At 40.8% G+C, this 12,109-nt stretch overlaps 1 protein-coding gene across 1 annotated transcript in view; it reads right to left on the reverse strand.

Annotated features, from left to right (window-relative positions):
• CENPE (centromere protein E) overlaps window positions 1-12,109 on the reverse strand; it is a 66,537-nt gene that overhangs the window by 35,292 nt on the left and 19,136 nt on the right. The window contains exons 17-21 of the mRNA XM_075286000.1: window positions 10,162-10,329; window positions 7,054-7,128; window positions 2,531-2,650; window positions 2,299-2,433; window positions 420-597 (exon numbers count right to left, since the gene is read on the reverse strand). Of these exons, the coding sequence (XP_075142101.1) occupies window positions 420-597; window positions 2,299-2,433; window positions 2,531-2,650; window positions 7,054-7,128; window positions 10,162-10,329 (676 nt within the window). The remainder of the gene's footprint in view (window positions 1-419; window positions 598-2,298; window positions 2,434-2,530; window positions 2,651-7,053; window positions 7,129-10,161; window positions 10,330-12,109) is intronic.

A 12,109-nucleotide genomic window follows, 5' to 3' on the forward strand; every position in this document is an offset into this window, starting at 1 on the left:
GTGTGTAAACAGGCAGAGGATAAAGTGGTGGATGGCAGGTATCATACAATGTATGGCTTGTCTGTCTTTTATACCATGCTGTATAATCTTCAAAAAAACAAACAAACACAAAAACAAACAACCTTTCACCACTTCCAACTTGTCCAGCACTTTGCATCAATTAATAGCCACTGTTCCACAGATTCTGACAGTTGGAATTTGCTCTCTAGTCCCAACCATCCCTGAGTAATCAATGCTGTTAGCATAGAGCCTAAGTGGCTTAACGGGTACTAAAACTGACAGGAGGGCAGCATCAGGCAAAAAAAAAAAGGCAACGGGTGAAATTTTGAGCTCTGACACTGGCTGCCTAATTGGAGATTATTTAGTAATCTTCAGTTTAACAACCAAAATGGAAAATTACACAAAATTAATTAACTAACCTTTGGGAACTTTCCCAGCCATGAGGCCATTGAGCTGGTTTATTTCATTAAAGGCATACTGCAATTCCTTCTGCAAGTCAGCCTGCATCTTTTTGTAATTTGATTTCTCAATTCCCAATTGCTTTTCATAATCCGAGGCATATTTCTCCCTTTTTTCACATTGAATTGAGAGCTCATCCTATGAAAAACACATTGAAAAAGCTTTGTAAATGTCGTGCAGACACCTACTCAGAAATAAACAAAAGCAGTGTCATGGTTTCTTGGAATTGATCTGCATGCATTTTATTCTGAAGGCAAATGCAAAATATTAGAAACGGAATTTAATAATTGTAATTACATTGTTCAGTATGCCACACCAATGGCAGACCAAAAGGGATGAATATGCTACCGCATGTAGGGGGTGGGGAAGCATCTAAAACCTACAGGTTTCTTAGTGAGCCCTGCAGTTTGAACCTTTGACTGTCAATTGACAAGTTAGCCTGACAGCTCAAATTGTCCTAAACATTACCGTATTTTCCGGACTATAAGGCGCACATAAAATACTTCGATTTCCTCAGAAATCGAAAGTGCGCCTTATAGTCCGGTGCGCCTTATATAAGGCTTGAAGCGGCGGCACGCGAGGAGTTAAGCGGCGGCCGCCGGCAAAGTCTCCATGCCGCTTCCATACATTGCAATGGGAGCGCGCTATTCAAATAGTATTCGTTCATCTCTAACTATTTGAATAGCGCGCTCTCATTGTAATGTATGGAAGCGGCATGCAGACTTTGCCGGCGGCTGCTGCTTAAAGAGATTCTACTAGAGATGAGCGAGTACTGTTCGGATCAGCCGATCCGAACAGTACTCGCTCAACTCTAGATTCTACCATTAAAAGAACCTCTTCCCCCTAACCACGTCGGAATAGCCTTAAAAGACTATTCGTCTCTTACCTTTCCCATAGCCAGCGCCGCCTTCTCCCTGAGCTGTGTTCGCGCCTTCCGTGTCGTCTTCTTTGGGCCTCATGGATGACGCATGCGCAGTCGGCTCTGGCTGCGAGAGCCTGTTAGAGCCGACTGCGCATGCGTCATCCATGAGGCCCAAAGAAGACAGAGACGGAGCTGCGGAAGAAGGCGGCGCTGGCTATGGTAAAAAGGTAAGGAGATTATTCCGACGTGATCAAGAAGGAAGTTCTTTTAAAGGTAGAATCCCTTTAACTCCTCGTGTGCCGAGCGCTTCCATTCATTTCAATGGAAGCGTGCCATTGAAATGAATAGAAGCGGCTGGCAAGCGGGGGGTTAAGCGGCCGCCGGCAAAGTCTGCCGGCCGCCGCTTTCAATCATATAAGGCGCACCGGACAGCGCTGCGCCTTGTAGTCCGGTGCGCCTTATAGTCCGCAAAATACGGTAGTTGTTCAGGAATGGAAACAAACAGTCAGGGGGCCAGGAGAGGTACAAATATATATAACATACGTGACAGGTTCCTCTCCAGTAATCACTGAGGCTCCAGATTGGTCTCAGTGGTTACACAAGGTTGAGAACTTCTGGGATCCAGGCAATGGAAAAGAACCGAACTGGCAGCAGTAGCAGACAACATAGCACCGTGGACAGGACAATATTTTTTTTCCCTCCATTGCCTCCCTTCACCTACTGACTAGAATACCTGGACAACCCATTTTAGCATCATTCATTAGGTTGCATATGGGCATACAGTATATTGGAGAGGTATCCGGCTATAAAGTATAAAGAGTATATGACTGGCTCAAGGTATGATAGGAAGTAGTGAGTAACCTTTTTGTTATATTAACGTGTTACTTTACATTTTCATGCACTGGAAAACCCATTTGAAGTGTTGACAGCTTCATTATCAATCTAACTATATCTTAAGTGCAATGCTCAGCCCTTACCATCTTCTCTTTCAACTCTAGATTCTCACTCCTCAGGAAGGCAGCTTCTCTTTGAGCATCACGAGTCACTGTTTCAGCATCGCTAAGAGACTGTTTCATCTGAAACACTTCTTCACACAGCTTTTCACCATCACCCTGAAAAATCCACAATGTATTAGGTATATACACACACACACACACACACACACACACACTCATCTATCTATCTATATTTTATAGCAGCAAGTCTTACCAAGGATGCAGTGAGATCTGAATATCTGACTCTCTTATGGAGCATTTCAGATTCTCTCTTTAGTTCTGCCATCTGTTTTTCAAGTTCTTTCAGATGTTTAGATTTGTTTTCCACTTCATTCTGAAATATTAAAATGCGAAAAATTATGATAGTTGTATATTTGTGGTCCATTTCCATGGCTTTATGAAAGGTCTAGGAAGGATGGACAGCATTGGAGAAGGAAATAAAAAAAGAAAATCATACCACTTTGAAACTCTAACCAAGCAAAAGCTAACTAAACTGCTTCCAAATATTTCCATTTCAAGGGGACACTCAGACTAGTATTGTTCGTGTCCTTCGTTAGCATACATCAAAAAACGTTAACAGACTAACATTTTTTTTTTTTTTTTTTAAAGGAAGACCTTTCACCACCCCCAACAAGTCCAGTTCTTTACATCAAGTAATAGACTCTGCTCCACTGATACTGGCATAGTTGGGAATGGTGGGGTCTAGAGATTTAAAAATAAATAAAAAATTACAAACTATTAATGCAGTTAGTTTTGTTGCCTGATATACTATTTAGGCTCTGTACTGTCAAGGGCAGTGTCAGGCAGGAACAGACAAGGGGTGTGATTCTGAGCTCTGACATTGGCTGCCTCTGATTGGAGCTCTGAATCACACCCTCCTCTGACACTGCAGAGCTTAAATAGCACATCAGCCACCAAAACTTACTGTGTTTGTTACTCTGGAATGGTGAGGGCTAGAAAGAAAATGCCAAGTCCACTGGAGGTGGTGAAAGGTCCTGTTTAAATATTCACGTCTGTGGTTAAAGGACAGATAACTGATGGTAAAAGATGGCTGTTCATCACTTCTGTCAGTTTTTTTGTGCATTCTCAAAAAGCAGAAAGGATAAAAGGCCTTTTTTTTTTTTTTTTAAACTGATACATTAAAAGTGCCCATTACAACAAGTGCCTTTTTTTTTTTTTAATCCGAACCTACGATAACGGACTTCTGTTAACGACCCACTTAGAACTTAGAGTGAAACACCGGCACGTAGCTACTAGTATTTTGTGTATACACATGAAACAGACCAGTATTGGAAAGGAAGGGGTGGAATAAATACAAATAATATACACCTAGAGTAAAAAGGTCACAGGGGAAATAAAAATCAATTATGACATTTATTTCGCAGTTACCGTTGACTGCACTATAAACAATATTATATTACAATATATTCTAGGGACTTATTTAGTTACACTGAAAATTCTTTACAATTAGGAGCGAATAAATTTTACAGCTATATGCACACTACTATAGTGCTTTATACTGTCCGCAAAAAAAAACAAAACAAAAAAAAAAAAAACAGTCAGGTCATGTCTGGGGACAAGAATAGGACATGCTTCACAATTTGCTGACCTTGTATACGGCACAGACAGCACTTTTTTTCTCCTCATGAATTGGAGAGATCACCATACTTGTCAATATGCAAACAACCTTCAGAGGAACAAGCATGTTGAGCATTACCTCTTTGGGGCAATGAGGGCATTGTCATTGCTCCAAAGAGTTAATTAGCACAGTGACAAGTGTTTCGGCAATTGATGCACCAATTCACCATGGTAAAACATTGTTTGATTCAGGAATAGAATGTAAAAATCAGCTCCAACCAGAAGGAAGAAAATTCAAACGTCCGAGGTTGTAGGATAAAAAACTTCCAGCTTTATTAAATATCCATTAAAAACTGTGAGTATCGGTCACAGGAAGGCGACGCGTTTCGGTACAGTTGCACCTTCGTCACGGCATAAACAATTCAGTAACTTCAATCACTTTTAAAAGAAACACCAGACCTATTATCCCCTATTAGTCTCATAATCCACCTCCCCTTATTGGCTCTTTTACATGTTCTATGGCGTAAAAACGTTTTTACGCCATAGAACATGTAAAAGAGCCAATAAGGGGAGGAGATTGGAGGAAAAAACTCCTCCTAAGAGAAGCTTATTGGATTATGAGACTAGGTACACGGAGTCCGGGAGGTCTAAATATTAGATCTGATCTCTCGTTTATTTATCTTTGAAAATGAAAGTACCATCTCATATAGCACGCTGTTCTTCTCCTAAATATTGTAGCTATAGAATAGAGGTGAATAAGGATAAGTTACATATGTGTAGGAATCGGTATTGCACTTCTAATATCTTATTGGATTGATAGATATTCCTTTTTGGTCCTTATAGCGATTCGTAGCTGTAGTCTTAACAACTTAGCATTGTGGGACAGGTAGTTCTATAGCGTTTCCCTCTAATGTAATAGGTAGAATGATAGTAGGATTGACTCCTTTTTGGTCCACACAGCGATCCGTAGGCTAAAGAAACTTGGTTGATACGATGTATACGGACTGAGGAAAATACAATGTAGCGATGTTTTTTGGAGTTTGGATAATGGAGTACATTGAAACAAATGTTGTAGGTAAGGGATTTATATTTTTTGTATTAAATGTATTTGATATTTGATGTTTATGTCTGTACTGTGGTCAATCAGTATGTCTAATGTTTACATATATTATCCGAGGTTGTTTATAAAGTTGTTGAATTAAAAAAAAAGGAAATGTAATTAAGGGGGTGGGATAATAGGTCTGGTGTTTCTTTTAAAAGTGATTGAAGTTACTGAATTGTTTATGCCGTGACGAAGGTGCAACTGCACCGAAACGCGTAGCCTTCCTGTGACCGATACCCACAGTTTTTAATGGATATTTAATAAAGCTGGAAGTTTTTTATCCTACAACCTCGGACGTTTGAATTTTCTTCCTTCTGGTTGGAGCTGATTTTTACATTCTATTCTTATTATATGGTCGGAAGTCCATTCCGGTATCTAGACTCCCAGAGGAAGTTGGAACAATAATCGGTGAGCTGAATATACTTACCGTATTTTTCGGACTATAAGACGCACTTTTTTCCCCCCAAATTTCGGAGGAAAATGAGGGTGCGTCTTATAGTCTGAATGTGGGTTTGCAGCATGGCCGCGCTACTGCCACCTCTGGTTTTCTTCAGCGGCAGTAGCGCGGCAATCCGCAGGCCCCGGCAGCTAAGACAGTCCCCGGCATCTGCTGTAATAGACCGGCGGATGCCGGGGAGTGTCTTAGCTGCCGGGGCCTGCAGATTGCCGCGCTACTGCCACCGCTGGTTTTCTTCAGCGGCAGAAGTGTGACAATACTGCAGGCCCCGGCAGCTAAGACACTCCCCGGCATCCGCCGGTCTATTACAGCAGATGCCGGGGACTGTCTTAGCTGCCGGGACCTGCGGATTGCCGCGCTACTGCCGCTGAAGAAAACCAGCGGTGGCAGTAGCGCGGCCATGCTGCAAACCCACTCCTCCACCGCAGGTCCCGACAGTCAGTTAGCCGCCCCCCCCCCCCTTCCCCCGGCCTCATACCTTTAGTGATGCAGGCCGGCTCCTGCGACCTGTTCCGATGACAGCCGGGAGCCTAATGAAGGCTCCGAGGCTTGTCATAGATATATATTACTATCGCGGCTGGTCTATGACCCTCCGCGATAGTAATGTATAGAATCTCCCATAGACGGCAATACACTTGTATTGCCGTCTATGGGACTTGCAATCAAATGATTGCAGGTTCAAGCCCCCTAGACGGGGGATAATAAAATAGTAAAAACAAAAAAAAACAAAAAAAACAAAACAAAACAAAACAAAACAAAAACACTTAAAAAAATATAATAAAAAATAAAAATAAATAAAAGTTCACCTCCTTTCCCTAGAATACATATAAAAGTATAACATTACTGTGAAACATATACATTAGGTATCCCTGTGTCTGAAAATGCCCTGTCTACACCTGGCCCCACAAAAAAAACCGCCCTATACATCCCCGTACAGCTGCAGGGTCACCTGTCAATGTGGCCTTGCAGCTGTTCCAAAACTACAACTCCCATATATTAAATATTTTACCATTTTTTGCCTGAAAATTTTTTTTCCCTATTTTTCTCCTCTAAAACCTGGGTGCGTCTTATAGTCCGAAAAATACGGTACATGTTGCACATATTGTTTGATTCAGCTGGTCCTATCCCATCTATATGCAGCTGAATCACTGCTCTGGTGACCTGAACAGGTTCCCCTAATATTCATGTGCAACTATTCCGATTAATAAGACCTAATTCATTTTATGAACAACTCATATGAAGACCGTTCACTTCTTGCAGTATAGAATATAGCCCAGTATATCAATTAGTGCAAAAACAAGCCAATCCTAACAGTTAACACATGTTGTACATTGCATTACTATCTGTTATTGATGGGATTTTTTGCTACTGCAAATAGAGAATATCTTGTCACTCGCCATAGACAGTGTGTAAATAGACGTTGCCACGTTCTGTGCAAAATAAATTCAGATATTTGTGGACAAAAAAACCCTCCAAGCCCCTCCAAAATATAAAACATACAACCTCAACCATTGTACAAAGAGCAATGACTAGGCTTTCATTATGGATTGGGATTTTGCCTTTAGTAGCCACAATTAATTTTGATACTTGAAAATCTCACCTCGAGGTCTTGATTGTAAACCTCTGCATTCTCAATTAGCTTCTTTAAACTGGAAATTTCATGGATTAGTTGTGTCTGGAAAGCAATTAGCAATAGGGCAGGAAGCATTAGCAAGCATTTGGTTGATTAGACAGCCATCACCGCAGGGAAAAACAAAAACCAAACCATCACACAAGATTCATTTAGGAGAGATTGAGAAATGAATGCTGCAGCCATGGAATTCTGCCACCAGCTTATATGCTATCCACTTTCTACATAACAAAAGTAACTTCTATTTTAGAACTAAAGTCAGATTTAGCCATTTGATTAGTGACATTTGATTGTGGACACTTATGCCATTGGACTCCATACACTTGAAAGTATGCGAACCGTATTTTTTGGACAGCTAGTATACCCATTACATTATGGCCTGTGTAACGGAGCAAAGGTATACGTCCTTCCTCCGGAGGATATCTTGAATCAACAGGGACGCAAGAGGTCGGGAGACAACAGCAATTTATTGTAATCCACAAAGTTAGTAGCCGGCGGCGGTCACATCAACCGTAATAACAATAAGTCCACGGAAGTCACAATCCAATGATAACTTTGGTTCCTTGGTCCTGTAACTAAATCCTGGCTCTCTGCAGAGCTGTGCACAGGCCGGCTAACCCATACTAACTGCTAGCTACATACATATACTAAGACTGTTACAGCCTATATCTGTGGGTGGGAAGGGCTGAGTCACAGATCCTTCCCCCCCTCACCTATACCAAGGAGAGCAGACTCCCTGTCTACTATGGACAATGCACCATCCAACATCTTCTTGGAGACACTGATCAGATTATCTCCACCCATTGTCCTCACTAGTTAGAGGTATTTGCATACAATGTGCTAACACACTAGACCCTAATCAGCCAACTACACATTGATGTATATAACAGGTTAGAGAATACATTCCACATGAAATATATATTACACATTGCCTATAGTATAGACTCTAACCATCCCGTGACAGCCTGATACACAATTGCATTTTTATCATGGGTTTGTGGGCTGAGGGGGAACTCAGGACAGGTCCCATACCTGTCCATTATGCCATCTGAACACACTGAAAGAAATCAATGGCTCCATGGACGCACATTGATATGATAACTGCAAAGTTTTACCTTAGACTACACGAGTGTTTGCATGTGTAGGATCTAAGGTAACAATTATAGGACACACTGTCTCCATATAGCAGACAGCTTGGGCATCTTAGCAAGCCAGACTATATGACAATTGGTGGGCAAGTATAATATTGTAAGTATGGAGAAAGTGGGTAGTTTTTTTTCGTGTAACATGCAAAACAAAATCTTGTGAAATCGTTGCTAGCATTTGAATTTTCTATATCAAATCTCTGATCAGCAGTGTTTTGACTGCTTGGACCCCGCTCACATCACAGTTTTCAATAGCAAAGAAGTAACTGTGCACCCACTGTCACCATCATCAAGTGTCTATGGGCGATATAAGACCACCAAACTTAAAGGGGGGGGATGCTCTCCCAGGAGTGTATTCAAACTCCTGGCAAACCCCTTTAGACTAATGCACAGTCACATAGTTCTTCTGGGGTTTTTAGGTATCACATCTCCATAGAGGTTCCCATCTGTTTCTGACCCAGGATCACGTGACAGCTTTAGAAGGGTGCCGTTTCTTCACCGTCTAGGTCTGTCGACCTGTACATTTTTTTTTTTTAACTTAAAATCACCATAAATATGCAGTCTAATCTGCAGGCACCATGTTATAGAATTGATTAGTTTTGTGGTAAAAGATTCACCATAATCTGCCATTCATTTATTTCTCAGTGCTTGGAAGGAGTCATTGAGTCGGCAGTCCTAACTGTGGTTGAGCCTACACAGGTAGCTGTTAATCAGTATTAGGTCTGCCCACTGGACTCATACCAAGCATAGAAGGAACACAGAAATAAATGACAGCTTATATTGAATCATTTCCAACAAAACTATGTACCGGTAAATCAATCTGCTCAGCTCATCCTCTTCTATAATATGCTGTCTGCAGATTACACTGCATTTTCATGGTTATTGGTAACATGGCGACAGTTTCATTGCAGGGTACTGTAGTTTTTTTCCCCATTCACATGCACTGCCAGTACTAAGGAGATTGTGTCCATGTAGACAGAGCCATGTAAAACAAGGAGGCAGGAATGTTCCTCTTGAAACTAGGGAGTGCTAAGCGGGGCAGTTTAGGGGAGACTGACTTTCAGTCTTTATTTTCATGTTTTTTCTTAGAAAAAATTAAAAATGCATAGTGAGCTGGCATGGGGAAAAGGTGTCATATCACCCAACATTTCATCACAGTAAAAAAAAAATAAAAAAAATGTTCATTATAGTTTTAAGTGCGTGAAAGCCTGCATGGAGCATATCAGAGTGCAAGGTAGGGTTAACCACGATTCTGATGAAATCGGATCACTATTCTTTGCAACGGTGAATAAAATTCAATTGCATCGAGCAGCCAAGTGACAAGTTTGGTGTAATACTGATCGTGCATATTAGGATGGGTGCTCTTCTTTAATATTTCTTAACTATTCCTATACCAAGAGCTAATCGTTACAGGAAACCTTGTCAACCGGAAATTGTTCTATTCAAGATAAATCAAGACTCTCAAAAACAGTTATCCTATGGTTCAACTATGTGACATGCACTCCTGGATATTGGCGCACCACTCCAACCACATGCATCAATCTCCTGGGATAAATCTAAATATTTTTTTTGTAAACAATGAAAAAAAATCCATAAATCACATCTATTAATATATTGAGTAGAAATAGGAAGTGCAGTATAGCATTTCAATTCCCCCAGTGAAGTGTGGAATGCTAAGATTATGTGGCAGGTCACTGGACAAATTGTTCATATAAACACCAATAGAAGAGTTGTAGATAGTCTTGAAACTGAAATTTCAGTATACGTGTGCTTAACGTCACCACCTTTATGATGCCCTCTGAGGGCAGTTCAAGGTGCCGATTTACAGCTGCCCATTATGTAGACTTTCAGTAAAAATTTCCTTTAAGATTCAGTAAATATATACTTGTGTTAGACTGTATTGTACCATGTGCTCAGCATTTGATTGCCTCACCTCGTGCTCCTTCTGAGTTTCTATCTCCAGCCTTTCAAATTCATTGGTTTCATGCTTCTCCTGAAGACATTTTTCCAAGTCATTGATTTCTCTTTTCAGACTCTCATTTTCAGCTACAAGATGATCAAGTTTATTCTGCATAAGTGCCAATTCCTCATGAGCAGTTTTCTAGTAAAAAAACAAACAAAATGCACATTAAAAGTTAACCCCTTGCTGACCTCTCTGACTATAGAAGTCTTGGTGTGTGCAATTTACTGTGCAAGGAGATACATAGCTGCGGTAAAAGCTTCCTGACTCCCCAAAGAAAAGGCAGAAATGGTTTATTACAGTCCATGCCCAGTGACTTCTGTGCACATAGCTATGACAGCCACCATGATGCAGCTTCCTCCTGGCCTCGCAGTATATGTGGTTGTCCTGATGCTGGAAAATTGTCTGAGCTGCTGATTGTAAAGGACCCTGATCAGCACCGATCAACATGTGCTAGGAGGCCACATTCCTGGGATAATCAACCCCAGAAGCAGAAAAATGAAGCAGAAAAAAAAAAAAAAAAAGTAAAGTGGTTGCCTAAGATTATTATTTTTTTTTTTGCACAAGGGAGCTGCTTTTTGCCTGAAACACTTCTCTAAAGTAAATTACATTTGAAATGAGATTAATTTAGTGACCATTTAAATAGGATACCAGAGATGAGAATGCCTCCCTTAAAGGGGTCGTGCAGGATAAGCTGCAGTCCGAGCCTGCTGCTCTCAAGAGTCTTTGTCCAGCATAGACTGCTGATTGGCCTCTGCAGGCACGTGCAGTGAGAACGTCCGCCAAAACAAGATCCTGAAGTAGCAGGACCGGACCGCAACTGGAGACACTGAAGCACCAGGGACATGAGATTATGTTGTTTTTGAGGTAGCGCTCCTTCTGTTCTTTATCCTACTGTATGCCCATACATCCATTTACATCCTAATTCCATTCATGGGAGAAATTGCATAACAGATTGTAGGATGCATTTTCACCTTTAACCCCTTGTGAATGTGTAAATTCTGGGGCTAAATGAATATTTTAAATCACAGAGGGTATATCACCATTCCAAATTTATAGTGTCACAGAGATGAATGGTCAGAAGAAAAATGGCACTATTAAAATATAACTTATTACAAGTCTCTAAAATGGACGCCCAACATTGATAAACATCAACTATCACACAAACAATTGTCAATGAATATTGAATATTCCACCCCTAAAGGTGGGATAAGGCATCTATGAGGTCTTAAATGAGACTAAATATGTCCAGAACAAAATTCTGTGGCTCCTAGACCGCATAAATGGGGCCCGGTCATTAAGGTACCTTTGGGCTGCGTCCCCTAAAGTGTTAATATTAGTCTGAAAATGGACAACCACTTTAATGATCTCCTGTATGATGGACTGTTCTGCATACGCTCTCCTCAAAGTGTCACTAACTAGTGCTAAGCAGACCACTCTCATCATTCAGCTAAGATGAAGGAACCACTAGCCTCAGACTCCCTAACTACATACTTCAAGTCCAAGATTATTTAGGAGAATAGATATGAGGAATTATACTGCCCCCAGAAGGTAGATATAGTACAGGCTCCAGCAGTCCAAGAGATGCTGATATTTTCTGATTATAGGTTTTTATCATATTTTACTGTACATAATTATGGGTGCTGCCATCTTGCTAAAGCTTCAATAGACCCCAATAGTCAGGAGCAGATTCATTGAGGTCCATCGGAGAGTAGATAAACAGTGACATCCATTGTCAGAAATGGATGAAATGATGCACAACTATGGGTGTTATCGGTAGAGGTTTAAACTTCTGTTTTTTTTTTTATACAAGTTGTGTCACTGCTGCAATAAAAAAATAAAAAATAAAAAATCCAAACAGAATTAGCCACTGTAAGGCTGCTATTAGGATTTTCTTTTTAAATTATAGATTATAACATGG

This window comes from Leptodactylus fuscus, chromosome 1 (genome assembly GCF_031893055.1).
Source record: "Leptodactylus fuscus isolate aLepFus1 chromosome 1, aLepFus1.hap2, whole genome shotgun sequence".
Lineage (NCBI taxonomy): Eukaryota > Metazoa > Chordata > Amphibia > Anura > Leptodactylidae > Leptodactylus > Leptodactylus fuscus.